Here is a 19,623-nt window from a genome sequence, read left to right as displayed (position 1 = left end):
ACACACAGGGACACATAATGGGTTTGGAAAAACATGAATATTCACGTCATATTGTTACATCATTTTTGGACACATTTTACTAAACTACACTTTGTTTTTGTAAAGTCTGGGAGTGTGGATGGTCCTGCTCATTGCCACTAGTGAAAATGGATCCATAGTTCACTCATTAAAAAGATGGGTTTTTTTTTAGGAAGGAAACACAGTATTTTGCTTCAGGTCAGTTATTATTTTCCTGAGATTAGAAGCCATGAGGTTTGGTGCCCAACTATACAGTTTTACCCACTAGTTAGACCAATATTTAAGATTAAGGACACAGAAACAGGTCTCTATCTAGTCCAGTGTATTAGACCTGCCACTTGTCACACAAACAGCTCCAATCATGTTAGGTTTGTGCTAGGATGACCAAATTTTAACTTAGTTTATACATGTGTGTTTATATGTATGAGCTCTCCTGAAAACCTAGTGTTCTCTGGTTCACAGTGTTATCATTGGTTTTATATGTATATATATAAATATATGTATTATCTTCTCAGAAGTTGATCCATGTTATTACAAGCAAGATTCAAGTCATGCCTCATACATACCTCTGTTCTCTCACAAGTCACAACTGTAGTACGTGGAAGTTTAGATTAAATGCTTAAATTATTGTTTTCTTTTTTTCCTAGACACGTCATTATATATATGATATATGCATATCATATATATCATTCACATAACATATAAAAAGTAAAGGGATTTCTGGAGTATGGTTGAGTAGTGCAGTCGTCTAGCCTGAGATCCTCCCTGGGTTCATTACCAAACACTGAAAAAGGAAACAGTCCAGAATTTCATGACCCTAACAAGCCATGCACTTTTCACTTCTTAGAAGAGTATTTTGTTGTTTCCATATCGATGTGTAATCTTTTATACAGAGATATCACCACTACCTTATATGTAATTTCCTCATGTATTTCTGTGTTGTAAACATTTCTATAGATGAGTTTGAATGGCTGTTTTAAGTTGGTGTCTGTCAGTGTCTCGGCATGCTTTTGTTTAAATGAGGGTATATAAGCTTGTGCCCTAAACTCCTTTATTAATACAAGGTTTCCTCTGATGATTTGAAAGAGGGAACATTCTATTAATGGTGGCCCATTTCATGTAAAAGCATGTGTGTATGTTTACTTTTAAGTTGCTTTTGGCAAAAGTTCATCTTCCACTGAATGAAATACATGCTTGTAAGCTTCGCCATCTGCTTCTGGTAGATGTGCAGAGTCGAGGGTCTCGAGTGCTTGCTTTTGCTTCTGTGAGTTCTGCATGCGTATGTGTATGTGTGGATTTCCTTTCAGAAGGGGAGGGTAATGTCTCCTGTTGGAATGTGCACTCCACCCTCTCTGATAAACTTGTGGTAAGATTGGCACCCGTACGCACGGCAGCCACCTTCATAGCGCACAGCACCCAGTTCCCACAATGCACAGGGTGGAGTGTATTGCAGCCATTTTCACCTCTCATTTGTGTGTTTGATGTGGCATTGATATTACGTAGGAGTAATTTTTTTTCTGATTTTTTTTTCTTGTGTCACCAGTGCACCTATTCCATTCTTCCATCGCTGTGCTCCTGTGAACATTTCCTGCTATGCCAAGTTTGCAGAGGCCCTGATCACCTTTGTCAGTGACAATAGTGTCTTACACAGGCTGATTAGTGGAGTAATGACCAGCAAAGAAATTATATTGGGACTTTGCTTGTTATCACTAGGTAATTGTTTTTCTCATTATTAGCTGTTTGATAGTACTGGGAAGGCTGTTCTGTCTTTAGCCAAAATATGCTTACAATTGGAGATGTGTGTAAAATGTTTGACTACCCATGGCCAAAATAACTGTTTCAGATTACATATACTTATAAATATAGACATAAGAGTATGGATGGCTTGTATCTGAAACTCTTGTTGCTTTATTTTTTTTTCTTTGATTAAAGACTTGTTTCTCCATACTTGGTTACTAAGTCATGGTTGACTATTTTTAATTATAGCAGGAGGCTCATCCGAATGACTTAGCAATCCTCTTGTTTTTAGATATTATTTGAAAGGTATATTTATACATAAAAGAGGCCATTTTATAGAGAGAAGAGATAAGAATATTATCTATTCTAAGAGCATGGATTACTTTTGATGTATGTAATTTTACATTTTTGCTTTAGTTCATAGTATTATTGCCTTTCTGGGAAAACTAAGAAATCTCCACTTATTAGCCACGGAATTATTTAGTCAATAATTAGATTCTGAAAATTAATTTTATTTAAAAAGAATTAAAAAACTACATTATACTAAAACTATAGAACTGAATATCAGAGTTTATAAGATTTCTTACTTGGGAGATATAAGCTAGTAGGAATGAAACAACTATTTCATTGCATAGTAAAATTAGTGTTTATGTATATTTAATAGCACATGTATTGACTGAGAGGATATGAGCTGTATTTCCACCTTTCTTATCATTAGACAGTGGTCTTCTGCATAGTATACTTGACTCTTAAAGTAATGCTGTCCTCATGAAATTAAAGCTCCTTGATATTTGAAAGGCTCACATCTTTTTTTCTTCTGTACATTTACTGTTGTAATTGTAAAGTAGTACTTTAAAGTTTCTGTACACAGACCTAACCATTTATTTAGCTTTGCAAATGGCCCAAAGAAATGTAACTTAAAAAAAAAATCAGTTGGTTTTCTGAAATAGTTGATTGTTTAACCAAATATATATATATATATATATATATATATGTACAAACTTTCAGATTAATAATGTGAATTTACTGAAATTTCCACTTTTATTAGAATATTTCTCTCTTGAGTCTTAAGAAAAGAATATAAGTCCAAGATATCTTTGTTCATTTCTTTGTGGAGTAGGCTTTCAGATCATTAAGTGTTTATAAAGTATTATTTAAAAGTATATTTATTTCTCACACAACCGTTAAGTGCCCCTTTTCAAGCATTTCAATTACGATTTTGGCACATTGACATTTAGTTTGGGATAGATAAAGGAGTTGGCTAAGTAACTCAACCTAATCTCTGCCCGTTTCTGAGGAAAAGCTTTGCAATGAGTTGAGAAATGAGATCAGTGGGGGTTTGGCTTTAGCAGGTTTAAGGGTAGGCTCATACCCTCTTGAGTTGTAGAGTTAAATGTAGATTAGACAATGGTAAAATGCCATGGAGTTTGTTGAATTAGAGAAGTCTGTCCTGAGACAGTGCAGGCTACTCAGGGCAGCTGTTGATCTGCAGCTACATGTTACACGCTATGGATTTTTGTGTGTTTCCATTTTGGTCGCCATCATAGCATGTCATGCTCTTCACCTCTTGTGCTGATGTCTGTGTACATGTCTCATGTCTCCCTGGCTGCTGTGCAGTCAGCATTTGCATTAGCATGGATTCTTTTCTGTGCTTTATACCCCACACGGTTAGGACCTTTGCTTTTCAGAGATGCTATGTAAGTATGTGAATCTTGATTTCAAAAGCAGCGCATTCCTTTTCAAAATCGTGGTCATGAACTAAGTCAGTAGCATCGAATTATTCCCGTATGAAAAAGCGCCACTCATAAGCCTTTCTCTTTGTGCTCGCTCGTGGTTTTCAAAGGATATTCTTTGTGTTCTCTGTTTTCCCTGCAGTTCTGTCCATGATTTTGATGGTGATTATCAGGTATATCTCAAGAGTGCTAGTGTGGATCCTAACAATTCTGGTCATACTGGGTTCGCTAGGTAAGTGGTTTTCCTCTTTGTTTTCATGGCACATAATTCATTTCATGGTAGAAACCGAAATAAAAAGAAGAAAATGAAGTTTTTTATTTTCCTGTGCTATTTCTTCTTCCTCAGAATGAGTGTTTAGTTTTGCCTTGGGGGTATGATAATTATCGTCTCATTTCCTCATTTCACTCTGGTTAGCACTTGAAGCACATACCCTTTTCTCTGTGCGTGTGTAAGAGCACACAGCATTTAGTTAACATTTCGAGCTCCATTGCCTACTCTTCCCATTATGTCTATATTCCCACTGGTGCGCCCTTCTGCTGTTCACACCTGCTTTTACATTCCCTTCTCTCCAACTTTCCTAGTTTCCAAGTCTTCGCTGTATCTAAGAGATTTCTACTTTACATTGATGGCCTGTGTTTACTTGTAAGATACGGCTGGATCCTGGGATTGCTAAGGGCAGAGATGATAGGTGTTGTTCCCTGTCTTTTCAGAGTTAGCGTTTTCCTACCTCCCTGTGTTACTAGCTCCCTTCTGTTCACTCTTTCTTCTTCGCCTTGTCAAATAACCAAAGCTTTTACACTCGAGTTATTAGTACACTTAACATACTGTTTTTACATACTGTGCCTTAAGAATTTATTTAGTCTTGTCTTGAAAGGTCTTTGACTTACATTAAGGTTAGGTTTCTTGGCTAATCGTCTAGTTCCTGTGGCTGTAAGCCTTTCTGAATTCGTAATTTGGCTCACTTTTGTATTGACTGAATGCAGGTGATCTATTCATGAGGGATGGGATGGATTCTGTATTTTCCCAGTTCTTGATTATTGAATATTGTCTTTACCTTTACGGGCACATTTTGTCCCTGGGTAGAAGCATGTCCAGGCATATATGTTCCTTTCTGCACTTTCTCCTCAGAATCCTCAGTGACCATTTTGTATTTTGTTTCTTTGCCTGTTCTATCCCTCGGAGGTTTTGATCTGTTTTCCTACAGCCCTATCATGTGATGGTTTTAAAAGAAGAGTCTGCTTCCTGTTCTCACCTGCCATCTTTTGGGAATGGCTCCTTCCCACCTCTTAAGAGCTGTTTTTGTTTGTATATTTGGTCATCGTTCCTGCCCCAGTGGTGTGTTTTTCTTCTTAAAGTTGTTGCTTACTCCATGATGTTTTATAGTCTTCTGAACAGGCTTGCTGTTCTCTGTCATTGGGATGAGTTGGTCAGGCTGCCTCTGTTCCCTCTTGGCGTTCATTTTCCCACTGTCAGTCTGTGTCTGGCAAGGACAGGGAGGGTCTGAGATTTGATTCTCAGTTCTTTCTCCCATCTGTGTTTTCCCTTTGCCCACCAGCCTTTGAGTCTGACTCCTGTTCAGGTATATAGCTTTAATAATAAGCCCAAATTTACCACTCACTGCACATGGTATTTCCTGTTACTAAACTTCCCTAATTTCAGTTTTCCAGTTTGTGAAATTAATAATGACTGTTGACTAGTCACGTGGATAAACTGGGCACAGCGGTAGGTCAGCCCAGAGTTAGTGCAGATTCAAAGGCTTCATGCACGGTGCGTACCGTAAGCGGCAGCATCCGTTCTTCATCAGTTCTCCTGCAGCCTCAGCTCCTCTCTGAACTCTGCCTGTAGGGAATGGAATTGCTTTCTTTTTCCAATATGTTAAACAGTTTTCCAAGCAGCTTTCTGGTACCTTGGGACTTCAGAGGGGAAGACATATTTTTTAATATTCTTTTAGTTGGTTTGGTTTCCACCAGTTTTCATTAGAAGAAAACTCCACAGTCTACTATTCACCGTGATAGGGAACTTACGGATGGAAGTCGGGTTGGTAAGTGTAGATCTTAGTCCAGTTTTTTTTTTTTTTTAATCAGACATGATTTATATTACTCTCCCCCAACTCTGCTTGGGTGGTCCTTCCTTCTGGTAAACCAGTAACTATTTTACAGGGCAGTCTGGCATCCAGCTACCCTCCACCCATAGCTCCTAGCACATCTTTCTCACTGACTCGCTTTACGATGGACCGGTGGATCCATCTGTAGTGTTAGACAAGGATCTCTCCTCATAGTCATGGTCATGTCTCAACCTCCTAGGCGTCTCTCTGGAATGCTTTCTCAATAGTTTGTTTCAGAAGTTGATCTTTCTGGAACGTTATTGTCTTGCTCAGCCCCATCATCTCAGCAAGGCCTTGCTTATCAGTGTTTAAAAGCCTCAGCACCTTCCTTGTCCTGTCCTGTCTAGATTTTCCCCTTCGATTTCACATCCTCTTGTGAGCTGCTTCTGTTACTTGCCATTTCCTCACTGCTGTGTAAGCTCAGTGAGAAGAGAGTGTGGGGATCTGCTTACCATCCTGTTCCTGGTGGCTAGGTGGTAAATAAATGCATTGGGTGGAAACTCTGCTGTATATGGAGGTGGGTTTGCCTTGTTCTTCAGTTTTTTTATATCTGAGCTAGTATTAGCGATAAAGATTTTTTATGCCCAGAACCCGGTGCATTCAGAGGTTTCTTCTCCCCTTTGGGGAGAAATACTCTTTCATATCCCCGGCCTGTTATTCATTCATTTAATCTCTGTTCAAATATTTAATCAATTGCATAGCTGTCAGCACTAGGCTTTGTTGTTACCAGTTTCTCCTGGAGGTATGTGCTGTGACTGCTCTGACCTCAGCTTCATAGTCAATGATGAATGTATTGAGTCTAACTGATACACCAAAGGATTTGTAGACACTTACTATGAAAGCCACCTTCCTTCTTCTGATACCAGAAAGTTGTAACCACATGCCTTCTAGTTAAGTGGATTGTTACTGTGTCCCAAACAGTGATAAAAAGTGTAGGTCCAGAAAGTTACATATGTCATATATGTCACATAGTCTTTTTGTACTGATATTTGCAAAACCAGTTGTCATGTATCTCCAGGTGGCACAGGTGTACTGTGGTGGCTGTATGCAAAGCAAAGAAGGTCCCCCAAAGAAACAGTTGTTCCTGAACAGCTTCAGATAGCTGAAGACAATCTGCGGGCACTCCTCATCTACGCCATTTCAGCTACAGTGTTCACTGTGAGTTGGGCTGCAAGTGGAGACCTCAGTGTTGTGTGCATGTGATCTCAAATGGGATGAAAACCCACTCTGGCCTTTGCATGCTTCCCATGGTGTAGTTCCAGTTCAAAGTCTGGTGAGGCTTCGCTAACGAAGGAATGTTCTTTGATGCAACAGTTCATTATGCCCTGTGTGCTTTTTGAGATAATTTTCACTTGGGATGTTTATATTGTCATTTGCTAGTAACACATTTCTTGTTGTCATAATAAAATTATATTTTAGGAAACAATTCTCCATATTGCTGAATAATATAATGAGAAACTATTGTTCCTCTTTTATTTTAAAGATTTATTTATTTATTATATATAAGTACACTGTAGCTGTCTTCAGACACACCAGAGGAGGGCATCCGGATCTCATTACAGATAGTTTTGAGCCACCATGTGGTTGCTGGGATTTGAACTTAGGACCTTGGAAAGAGCAATCAGTGCTCTTAACCACTGAGCCATCTCTTCAGCCCCATATTGTTCCTCTTGTCCATACATTATTTTCCCCGTTATTTAAGACTTAACCATTGAACAGTACATGTAGTATTGAAAATACAAGTGACATGCACTTTACTTAAACATGTTAGACAGTGAAAATCTTACTGCTGACTAACCTGTAGTTAAATGAAACATGCTCTCAGGTTTTTGTTCTTTTGAGCTGACTAATAATAGCAATAATGGCATTAAAACTATTGGCTCCAAGGATGCTTGTTAATTGTGCTTATTTAACTGGAGTTCTCTGTGCTAGCTTTGAGAGAAAAGGGGTGGAGACTGTGAGGAGCGAATGGTTATCCTGCTTAGGTCAACCTAAGGAGTCAGCGGAGGTGGAATACAATGTTCTGCTCCCCTGGCTCTGAGGAGGTGGCACATAACCTTCCCAACATCGCTCAGAGTGATAGGCGTGTCTGTGCAAATGAGGTCTCCTCCTGACAGACACCACATCTTGACTGGTGATGACTGTGGGAAGGGAAGGCCTTAGTAGACTGAGAAAGATGTGCACAACCCTGCGATTTGCGTTTTCATGGCTTAAAGACAGTGCTGTCCTTCCATCCACCCAGGTCGTTCTCTTCCTGATCATGCTGGTGATGCGCAAACGTGTCGCTCTCACCATCGCCTTGTTCCACGTGGCTGGCAAGGTCTTCATACACTTGCCTCTGCTAGTCTTCCAGCCCTTCTGGACTTTTTTTGCTCTTGTCTTATTTTGGGCATACTGGATAATGACACTTCTCTTCCTTGGCACTACTGGTAAGAAGAAACACAGTTTCTTCCTCCTGTTTATGAATCTAATTTGTGCCCATGTATTTTAAGTCATCAGGGAGGTTGGGGGTGTAGCTCAGTATCAGTATAGAATGCTTGCCAGCATGAGTGAAGGCCTGTTGATCCCTAGTACACAACACACACACACACACACACACACACACACACACAAAACACAACACACCAGAGAGATACAATTCTTCATACGTTTGTTGACAAAGATACAGTAGCCACCAAGTCTTAACAAGAGTAAGCATCGATAAATTTTTCCCACTTCATGACTTTTAGCAGATCTTAGCAATTTGGATCTAAGCCCTAAAACCGCTTAATTTTGAGAGGGTCATGGATTTGAAGTGAATTCTCAAATTTGCTGAGATATTTGGATCCTTGTTGAAAGGCATTAATAAATAATAGCCTCTGTGCCTTGCTTCGTGGTCGAGTTGTCTTGGACTACCCTTGAGTCCTGAGTGGGACTCAGGACCGAATGTTACGACATTCATAACTGTGAGAGGCGAGGGTGAGGATAGTGACCGTGTGGGAAGCATCTCTTCCAGTCAGCTCATACTCAGTAAAGGACTAGGACATCCCTTTCTATGCTTAGAGAACGGTGTCGATCTATACTGGATAAATAAAACCCTGGAAAGAAAGGAAGACAGACAGGGAGTGAAGGAGGGAGGGAGGGAAAAAGAAACAACAAAGCATTGAAGTGTTTGAACCTTCAGGCCTAAAAACTGACAGTGGAATTAGAACTACATTTAAAGAGATTACTTTATACACTTTTGTCGATGTCATGTTGAATTTTACAACTTTTAAAAGCTGTAGCGATCACGTCCCTTAGTGGAACAGCACTAAGAGCCAGCGTACGCACACCTGAGTGGTAGGAGTGGCGTGTGTCGCAGGAAACCGGCTACTGTCTTATGTTCCAGGTGTCTTGCTTTCTGCTTTATGTGATGCTTCTTTGCTTCCTTCACATTTCTCCAGGCAGTGCTGTTCAGAATGAACAAGGTTTCGTGGAGTACAAAATCTCTGGGCCTTTGCAGTACATGTGGTGGTACCACGTGGTTGGCCTGATTTGGATCAGTGAGTTCATCCTTGCCTGTCAGCAGATGACCGTGGCAGGAGCCGTGGTAACATACTACTTCACTAGGTGAGAGAAAACCCCAGTTCATTCAGGTTGCCGTGGCTACAGAGGAAGGTAGTAGGGCTGAGGCTGCAACAGCCTCGTTTCTTTTTAGTTTTGTTTTTTAAAGAGGGATCTGGAAAGGAATGTGACAGATGTGCAGCTGATGACTCCGTGGCTGGTTCTTCCTCATCTCACACTTGGCTATAAGTGTGTAAAACCTGGTTGCAGCCAGACTGTGATGAGACCTAAGGACCTATAAGGACATAAACTTTGTTGAGTGTCAGGTGTAAAAGTCCTCAAGTCTCATTTGTTTCTCTCAGAAGAACTGTTGTGAGACCCCTTTGCTAATTTCAGGGTTGAGACCTAAAGGGATAATAAGCCTTACAGTGGTGTATTCTCTTGAGCTACCAGCCATAGAGATTTTGTTTATGTTGTTTTCGAGACAGCTGGCTGTCCTACACTAAGCTGGCCTCAAACTCACAGAGATCTGTCTGCCTCTGCCTGTGCTGCGCCAGCTATACTGTTTCTTTAAAATTAAATAGTCATTAATAAGAACTTTCAAAACCAGTTTGACTCAGAGCAAAGAACTGCTCTGTTTGTGTTGTAGAGAAGTGAAATTGATTTTGTAACATTTTTACCACATTTTTATTGGTTACTTTGTCAGTTTGTCCTAAAGCTAGAGAAGATTGCTGTGATTTTTTTTTATACTGCAGTAGATTCCAGACCATATATATTTGTGTTTCCTTCCTGTTCTGGACTTTGTTTTTATTGCTGTTTTGATCGTTTTAAAACAGGGATAAGAGGAATTTGCCTTTCACACCTATTCTGGCATCGGTGAACCGCCTTATTCGTTACCACCTGGGCACTGTGGCCAAAGGGTCCTTCATCATCACCCTGGTCAAAATCCCAAGGATGATCCTGATGTATATCCACAGTCAGCTCAAGGGAAAGGTGAGAGTGCTGTGTTCAGTCGGGCTGTCTTAGGGAGCACACCAGCCCTCATTTCTGCACATAGTAGGATATAAATGTTTTTTTCAGTCTGAGCAGAGTGGGGTCCAGTTCTTCCTTCTTGTCTCCCATCTACACATTCCACATGCCCTGAAAAAAACAATGTGTCTAATAACCTGGGTCACCAGGTTGATTTGAATTAGAAACACTTCTCCACCCCCCTTTTGTAAGAACCCTTAATAACTGCATGCATTTGCGGTGCGGCATGTTCTGATACACATGTGTCTGTCGAATAATCAAGCGTCATAGCTTCATGGCACTTACCATCTCTGTGCTGAGAACGTTCACACCCTCATGTCTAGTCCTGCTCAGTTAGTCAAGTGTCCCTGTAAGTGACAGCAGAGGTCAGTGATTTCTAACCTCTGAGCAGAAGCAGGGAAAGTGGCCTTTGACCTTGATCTGGGAAGGGATTTTTTTCTCTTTTAAACAGAAAGAACAGACAACAAAAGTGAGCCTGAGGAGTCAAGAAATCACAGAATCCAAATACCTCATAAAGGGTTACTGTCTAACATATATGAATTCCCCACTGACTTTGGAAATAATGTGAATTTCCTCATAGTGTGGCTCATAATCTACCTTTTCCTGAAAACTAGTTCTGAATCCCTTTCCCACAGGTGTTCTCTTCCTTTTCTGCACCCTCACAACATGCCATCACCAACCACACTGACTAACCGCTCAGAGTTTACATCTATTTTGTCTTGCTGGTCCTATATGTCTTCTCTACCATGTGTGCAGTTAAAGGTTCTTTTGAAGTGATTTGGAAATAATTCAGCCATTGTATTGGAAGAGGGAAAGTGGGGGTATGGAGGCCTTGAACCTTATAATTGTGACTTTAAAGTTTGTATGTTTCTATCATTTGAGGTTGTGTCTGTGATGATTAGGTTTTTGCTTCTGTGACTGTTGATTATTAATTATTATTCTGTTAATTATTGTTAATTATTCTGTCTTTCCCTCTCTCAGGAAAATGCCTGTGCACGATGCATGCTGAAATCCTGCATTTGCTGCCTCTGGTGTCTTGAAAAGTGCCTGAGCTACTTAAACCAGGTAACCTACCACGCATGACCCACTTCCAAACATGTGCCATTCCTCCTTCCAAGATAAATTAATAGAACTTACTTGAAAGAAACTGTTTTTCTTCTGGTATTATACATTGGTCCTGACGGAGTATGCTCAGTCTCCGGTCCTAGTTTTAAACAAGTGTATCTAATCCCTGGCACCATTATTGTTAATCTTAGTTTTAATACACGGGTAAATGTCATTGGGTTCGTCTTTCTGCTAAAAGGTCCCTTTTCTCTTAATCCACATCTTTTTGTTGTTCTTCTTCTTGCATTAAGTACTGTTTAAAAGCTTGACTTTAGTGGAGATCTGCCGTGGGTACTTAGTCCTTCTTAGACCCTGACTCCTGAACAGTCGCTGCTCTTGGTAGTGGTAGCTTGTTTCTTGTTGTTTTGTTTTGGTCAAACTGTGAAATCTCTCCAGTATTGACCTGAGGAATATTATCAGAGGAACTGTTGTTTCTGTTCTGTCTCTATGTCTTTGTGTGTGTCCATATGCATGAAACCCTGAGGTCAATATGCATGTGCCTTGTCTCTGTGTTCATTCGCACAGTAGAGCCCTGGGGTAGATGTGTTCATGTCTCCGTGTTCATCCGCACAGTAGAGCCCTGGGGTAGATGTGTTCATGTCTCCGTGTTCATCCGCACGGTAGAGCCCTGGGATAGATGTGTTCATGTCTCTGTGTTCATTCGCACGGTAGAGCCCTGGGGTAGATGTGTTCATGTCTCCGTGTTCATCTGCACAGTAGAGCCCTGGGGTAGATGTGTTCATGTCTCTGTGTTCATCCGCACGGTAGAGCCCTGGGGTAGATGTGTTCATGTCTCTGTGTTCATCCGCACGGTAGAGCCCTGGGGTAGATGTGTTCATGTCTCTGTGTTCATCCGCACGGTAGAGCCCTGAAGTCGATGTCTGATATCTTCCTCTTTCATTGACCACCTGTTTTTTGAGACAGGGTCTCTCTTTCTCTGAACCTGGAGCTTGCTGATTTAGTTAGCCCTGTTGGTCACTCAGTTCCGGGTTTACAAGTGCATGCACTGTGCCCAGATTTTACACGAGTCTAAGGACTCAAGTCCTCATGCATGGCAAGCACTTTACCAACTGAGCCACTGTCCCACTGAGGAGTTGACACTTGGGACATAGGTTAGGCCTCCCTCTGTGTTTCTGTATCTAAACAAGTAGAACTGGCTGTAGAGTTATCTTGTCCTCGTTTACATATTTTGCTTAGTGTGTGTGTGTGTGTGTGTGTGTGTGTGTGTGTGTGTGTGTCCTGCATAACTACTATGTTTGCCCCCTGAGCATCTTGCCAGCCCTTCTCATCATCTATATTTTGTTTACTTTTTCATTTCCTAACGATCAATTTTAATGTATTGATGCCCTCATTCAACAAGCCAAAACGAAATTGACTTTCTTACTATTTACCTCTAAGTGATTGACTTTCCCGTCACTTATCCATAACCCTATGCTTCCCATTCATATGGATAACCCTATTAACCATAAGACGGTCATTCTGTGGCACTGGTATTGAGAATACCTGGACTTTGCTTTATTAAGTGAGCTCTGTGGGGAATACCAAGAAAATAGAATATAATGCTTCACTATATTCAACAAGAATACATTCAACATGCTTTTACAGATCCTATTAGTATCTGTGGATGCACAAGTGTTTGGAAACACATTTAAAAATATTAGCAACACTCAGAACAACCTGAAGTTTTCTTTAAAATTTGAACTAGGAACAACTGATAGACACAGTAAAGGTCATTGTCCGTAAATGGTATACTTACATAAGTAGCTTATCCTCAGGAGGACAGGCTTAGATTGCCTCTCTGGTCTCAGTTCCCAGCCCTGTGCTAGAAATCCATCATGGTAAGCCTTCTTGCAGTGGCCCAGCCCTCTACTGAGCTTCAGGTCATGCCACAGGAAGAACGTTAAGGGATTGAAACTGTCACCTCTTTATCTCAGCCTGCAGACTGACAGCTACTTGAAGGCAGAAATCCTGTTTGCTTTGTCTTCTCAGAGGGTAGCAAAGTGTCTGATGCACCCGCACGGGTAGTCGCCAGGTGCCTGTAGAATGAATTCATTATGCCAGTTCTGTGTACGCCCTAAGTGAGAGTCAACTCCAGTTCAAAACATCTCATAATGAAGCCATGCTACGGGAGTGAAGGGAGAAAAATCACGTAATGCCAAGTAGTCAGTGACCAATGGAATCAACCCAGTGTCTCAGTCACATCTAACAGATGATATGTCATGTCAGACAAAGCACTGCATACAATAACTGTGACCCAGATGCCTGACAGTAAGAAAAGGAAAAATTTTTGTCGCTCATGGTTAGCTCACCATGTTAGAGTTTATGGCAGGAGTATATGGCGGCTCTTACCACATCAGACCAGGAGTCAGGCTCATCCTAACAACCTGCTTCCTCCAGAGAGGCCTTGCCTATTGAGGGTTTCAAAACCTCTAAAACAGAGCCTTCAGCTAGGGAGCAGGCCTCCCAGGCATGAGCCGGCGTGGGACCTTTCAGATTCAAGTGTCCCCAGCTCACTATTAGTTTTGTGATGTTAGTGTTTTGCATGCGAGAGTTGTCCATACAGGCTCTTCATCTGTAAACACAATAGCTGAGGTTTCAGGAGACGCATCAAAGTAGTAGTAGGTCAAACATGAGCAAAGCTTTGCGAAGAATTCTGGACTCACACCTAGTAGTTGTGATTGGGACAATGAAGTCCAGTTCTGTGGGGACCTATTTTGTGTGGTGCTTCATTTGAGATTATGATGTAACCACACTGAAGATGTTAGAAAGCTTCCTGCCATGACAGATAGAGCCTAAGGAGCAGTTCTCTACAGCAGAGTATTTTAAATTTCCTGGAAGATGATTCAGGGCTTGATCAGTAACCATTTGTGTGAAGTGTATAAAAGGCTGGGAGCCATAGCGGTGCTGAGAACTGACCTCCAGACAGCCTTTTCCTGCCCCTTGAAGCACCGAGGTGTAAGAGCATCCGGGGCTGGAGCCACCTTTCTTAATGATGCTGTATAGATGTTTGGTGCCCTGCTGGAGATTAAGCTGTGTTAAAAGTTATCTCACATCTTTCGATGTTGCCTCCATGAGCAACCAGAGTTCAGATTGTGAAGTTTTTCCTTTCTCTGCTCCTGGAATTGAGCCCATACTTTTTAGAGCCTTATCGAGGTGATGTGCAGTGGACAGAGTTTAGATACTGATAAAATGCATTTCAGTCTCAACAGTGTAGCTTTTGTGCAAACTCGGTGAAGCCTGTAACTCAGTCCCTGTCGTTAGTAAGGAGAGGAAAAAATAAATAATAGCTGTTGTCACCAGCGTCAAGTAACGGTGACATTCAGCACAGGTAAATTAACTCTTTCTTACTTGGCTCTTCATGACTGTCTGGTACATGCTGTCACTTGTTGCTACAGTTTTCTTCTTTAATGATGGTGGTGGTGTGTGTGTGAGAGAGAGAGAGTGTGTGTGTCTGTGTGTGTGTGAGAGAGAGAGTGTGTGTGTATCTGTATGTGTGTCTGTGTAAGAGAGAGAGTGTATGTGTGTCTGTGTGTGTGTGAGTGTGTGTCTGTGTGTATGTGAGAAAGAGTGTCTCTGTGTGTCTGTGTGTGTGTGAAAGAGAGAGAGTGTGTGTGAGAAAGAGTGTGCTTGTGTGTGTGTATGAGAGAGAGAATGTCTGTGTGTGTGAGTGTGTGTCTGTGTGTGCATGTGTGTGTGTGTAAATGCCTACAGAAGCCTGTAGAGGACATTGGGTCCCTTGAGCTGGAGTTGCAGGTTTCCCTTTTTCCTTCTTTGATTAATGCTCTGATATGTCAGGGATTTATTCAGTCGCTGTCCTAGGATCATTCAGAAATTAGTGTGTCTCCCACTATGAAATGCCCATTTAATTGTGTGCTGAGTTCCTCTTTGCATTTTAGGACATGGATGCTGTATGTAGCCCAGGCTAACCTTCCACTTGCAGTAATTCTTATGCTGCTCCCCTCCAGTGCTGGGATTATTAAATCATTTACATCACACAAGTCCATGATAGGACTTGGTTTTCTTTACTACCCACTTTTATATCAGTACTATAATACTGAACTGTTGTAGTTTCGTTACACACACACACACACACACACACACACACACACGTATATACATTTGCTAATTTTTCCTAAATCACTTGCTTACTCTCTGAATGCTAGCTGATGAGAGCCGCTTACCACACTGCCCGTCACTGTGCCTCATGCTTTCCTCTTCAGAAGGGGTCTGTCCTCTTCTTGAACTGGCTCATCTGAGCCTTTTGCTGTTTTTCTTGAGTTTTGAATGTAGCCTCTGAAAACCTGGAGCAGAGCCAGAAAACCGAAGCATGCCAAGGGACAGTTGGGGAGTCTGAGACAACAATGGACAGAGATGGAGAGTGTGAACTGAGGGGAGGAGAGTGTGAACTGGAGAGAGGAGAGAGTGGACCAGAGGAAGGAGAGTGTGAACCAGAGGGGAGTGTGAACTGAGGGGAGGAGAGTGTGAACCAGAGGGAGGAGAGTGTGAACTGAGGGAAGGAGAGTGTGAACCGGAGGGAGGAGAGTGTGAACTGAGGGGAGGAGAGTGTGAACCGGAGGGAGGAGAAAGTGGACCAGAGGGAGGAGAGTGTGAACTAGAGGGGAGGAGAGTGTGAACCAAAGAGAGGAGAGTGTGAACTGAGGGGAGAAGAGTGTGAACCAGAGAGAGGAGAGTGTGAACTGAGGGGAGGAGAGTGTGAACTGGAGGGAGGAGAGAGTGGACCAGAGGAAGGAGAGTGTGAACCAGAGGGGAGTGTGAACTGAGGGGAGGAGAGTGTGAACCAGAGGGAGGAAAGTGTGAACTGAGGGGAGGAGAGTGTGAACCGGAGGGAGGAGAGTGTGAACTGAGGGGAGGAGAGTGTGAACCGGAGGGAGGAGAGAGTGGACCGGAGGGAGGAGAGTGTGAACCAGAGGGGAGGAGAATGTGAACCAAAGAGAGGAGAGTGTGAACTGAGGGGAGGAGAGTGTGAACCAGAGAGAGGAGAGTGTGAACTGGAGGGAGGAGAGTGTGAACCAGAGGGAGGAGAGTGTGAACTGGAGGGAGGAGAGTGTGAACCAGAGGGGAGTGTGAACTGAGGGGAGGAGAATGTGAACCAGAGGGAGGAGAGTGTGAACCAGAGGGAGCCGTGTTTTCTGAAGCATGCGGTCCTGATCGTCCACTCCATAGCCGTGGGAGTTTCCAGACTGTCTCTAGTTAGTTTCCCCAGTTTTCTGAGGAAGAAACACATACACACTCACAAACACACACCAATTCTAAATGTTTATGTTTTGTCTTTGCTGTTAAAATACTGACAGTTAATTTAGAACACCAATACCCCCTTCCCCCCATAAAAGACCAAACAAACTCCAAGTGAGCCTGAGTAAAGCGATCTCAGGGCTACATAGTGTCAGTTATCCCAGACCAACTGTTTGTTGCAGCTGCTGTAAAGGATTTACAGAGAATTGAAACCATTTATTATTTATAGGGTAGGTGCTAGAATTGTACAGATGGACAGCGACCTGCCAGCAGCCCTTGTTCGTGAGTGCTGGACGGGACAGGAAGGTGATGGATGACACAGCTAGTCTAACCGAGTTCACATTCGGTGCAGAGATTGTTACAAGCAGAACATGTTTTCCTTTGGGCATTGGGTCACACTGGTCTCGGTCCCCCTGGCCCCAGTTGGGACTAGCAGTTTAACACTGCTCACTGATAAGCTCTTAGAATTGTAAAGCTTCTTTCTGTGAGCAAGATTCATAGCAAGTAATTCTTTGTATATCACAAATATACCATACTAATGTAAATATAATATAAACAGGGCATTTTTTCCTGTGCTTTAGAGACAAGAGAACTGAGGTTGGCATGTTGTAGATTGCTTATCCTCGAGGTAGACAGAGTTTGTAAGCCAAACTCACCCTGCCTCCAGTAGAGTGTGTGTGTGTGTGTGTGTGTGTGTGTGTGTGTGTGTACTTAAAGAACACAAAATATATTTTTACAGACAGTATGCAAACAGCTCACATTTCCATATGTCAACCTGTAGACTACAGCAAAGTTTAGCTTGCAAGGGTTAGATCCTTGCTGGGCAGCTGGAATGGTGGTAACAGTGAGGATGGGGAACATGGAGCCTCTGACTCAGACCTGGAAGGGAGAACATCACAGGTAAACCTGACTATTGATTTTCATAGGTCTTCCTGTTCAGGCTCTGAGGCTCCACCTCTGAGGCTCAGGCAAGATGATCAGAAGTTCAGAGATGGCTGCTCCTGGGCTACAAACTGAGTTACAGGCCACCCTGAGATACACAGTAAAGCCCTGTAAAATAAAACCCCAAACAAAAAAACCAGCTGGGCAGGGGTGGCCATGCCTTTAATCCCAGCACTTGGGATGCAGAGGCAGGTGAATCTCTGTGAGTTCAAAGCAAGCCTGATCTATAGAGCGAGTTCCAGGACAGCTAGGGCTATACAGAGAAACCCAGGCTCAAAACAGTTTTTCAATTAATAAATTAAAATAAATAATAATAATAAATGAATTATGTATAGTTGCTCAATCTTATTAATTCTGGACATTATAATGATTTTTAAATTAGAATGAATTTTATTAGGTTTTTAAAATTCTGTCTTATGTGTATGAATGTTTTGCCTGAAGACATGTATGCCTAGTGCTTGCAAAGGCCAAGAGAGGGCACAGATCCTCTGCAACTGGATTTAAGGTACAGTTGTGAGGTTGTGAGCCATCATGTGGGTGCTGGGAACTGGACTTGGGTCCTCTGGAAGTGTGTTGCTATGGGAGGGTATTTTCTCCCAAAAATGCATTAATAGCTAGTTCATTAGTCTGTGATATCTTACAGTACAGGAGATTAGGGCTGAGGATGTGGCTTGGTGGTAGGACATTTACCCAAGAAGCAGAAGCACTAGAAAAATGAAATAAATAGCAGAGGAAGTAAGGTTTTCTCATCAGGGGTTTATATCCCTCATCACTGAAAACTGCCTCCAGTAAATCATTAGGCTAAAGAATGAGCCAGGCATGGTATACGTGCCTATAATCCAGGCACTATGGAGGTAGAATCAGGAGGGTCAGGATTTTAAGGCCATTCTCAGCTATATAGCAAGTTTGAGATCAGTCTAAACTTAGCAACTCTTGTCTCAACAACAAAATAAACAAGTCAATAAAACAGTTATGAAGGCCTGGGCTGTAGCCTGTTAGATCACCTCCCTGGAACATTTGAGGTCTAGGTTTACCCCAAAGCACCAGGTGGAAAGGACAGGGAAGACAAATTATAGTAAAATCTGCTACAGGACAGGAAGCCAGTAAAGCCTGCATTGAGCCCTGTAGGCTGTACCTACCTTAATACTGATCTTCAGCAGTACTGCAGAATACAGATGAAAGAGTCTTAGCCTTATTTATGGGCCATGTAATAATCTCAGCTATAAACCCTTGTTTCAGCCAAACAAACAGGACATTGTCCCAGTAAAACTTTATTTATGAAGGCAGCCAGCAGGCCAGGCATGGCCAGGGCCCTTAGGTGGTGGCTTGGCCATCCTTGCTCTGGAATAGCTAGGTGGGAGTTTTATGAGTGTTAGGGAGCTAGTGAGCACAGGGGACCATTCTGTCTTTGAGAATAGGTCTGGCTGCAGCAGTTGCCTTCCATAGTTTTCCAGCAGGGTAGCTGTAACACAAGTTCAAAAGATGGTTTATTTTTACTTTACTGAGGCATTTTGTAGAATGTTTCAAAAGGAGTTTTTGTAGAAGACAGGAGAAAATGGAGCGCTGCAGTTAGGTCCTTAATTCTTTATCCAGGCTATCATCTAGCAGATAGAATATGTGGGCAGGCAAGGAAGCAAGGAATGAATGAATGAATGAATGAATGAATGAATGAATGAATGAATGAATGAATGAACGAACGAATGAATGAACGAACGAATGAATGCACACTAACAGAAAAGCAATGCTATCATTTTTTTAAAAAAATACTGTCTTTTAGTTTTTGAAATGAATATATTCAGGTAGTAAATTATCAAAGTTTTTGTTTATGATGAGGATATGTATCAGAGTTCTGCCTGACCTACCATTCAGTTGCTGTTTTTTTTTTTTTTTTTTTTTTTTTTTTTCTCAGCTCTGGAATGCTCTGCATTTTGAACCAACAAAGAAATGGTTAGCAGTGTACCCTGGTTTCATTTATTTATTTGAGATAACTTGGGAGGTTAAAATTATGCGTGATTTTCGGGAGACAGGGAGGAAGTTAATGGATGTCAGCACATTTGTGTGTTTTCAAGAGGTCAGATTGAGAGAACTGGAAAGGGCTCCATTGACCATGAATGGTTTTTACTCACCCATCTGTCTGGCTCTGGCTCATACATTCAGTTTCCAGTGGGTTATACTGAAGA

The 19,623-nt window shown here is 41.9% G+C and overlaps 1 protein-coding gene across 5 annotated transcripts in view; it reads left to right on the top strand.

Moving 5' to 3' along the window:
• The window catches only part of SLC44A1 (solute carrier family 44 member 1), a gene marked incomplete at its 3' end in the record, with an annotated part of 184,208 nt that overhangs the window by 91,010 nt on the left and 73,575 nt on the right, over positions 1 to 19,623 (top strand). For all 5 annotated transcript variants that reach the window (XM_080940320.1, XM_080940319.1, XM_080940318.1 and 2 more), the window contains exons 6-12: positions 1,562 to 1,731; positions 3,631 to 3,720; positions 6,612 to 6,751; positions 7,836 to 8,022; positions 9,016 to 9,181; positions 9,952 to 10,108; positions 11,126 to 11,209. In XM_080940320.1, coding sequence (XP_080796446.1) covers positions 1,562 to 1,731; positions 3,631 to 3,720; positions 6,612 to 6,751; positions 7,836 to 8,022; positions 9,016 to 9,181; positions 9,952 to 10,108; positions 11,126 to 11,209 — 994 coding nt within the window. The remainder of the gene's footprint in view (positions 1 to 1,561; positions 1,732 to 3,630; positions 3,721 to 6,611; positions 6,752 to 7,835; positions 8,023 to 9,015; positions 9,182 to 9,951; positions 10,109 to 11,125; positions 11,210 to 19,623) is intronic.

Source organism: Micromys minutus (assembly GCF_963924665.1).
Source record: "Micromys minutus genome assembly, chromosome: 28".
NCBI classification, from domain to species: domain Eukaryota; kingdom Metazoa; phylum Chordata; class Mammalia; order Rodentia; family Muridae; genus Micromys; species Micromys minutus.
The sequence above is the reverse complement of the archived record's forward strand: the minus strand, read 5'-3'. Positions and strand labels throughout refer to the sequence as shown.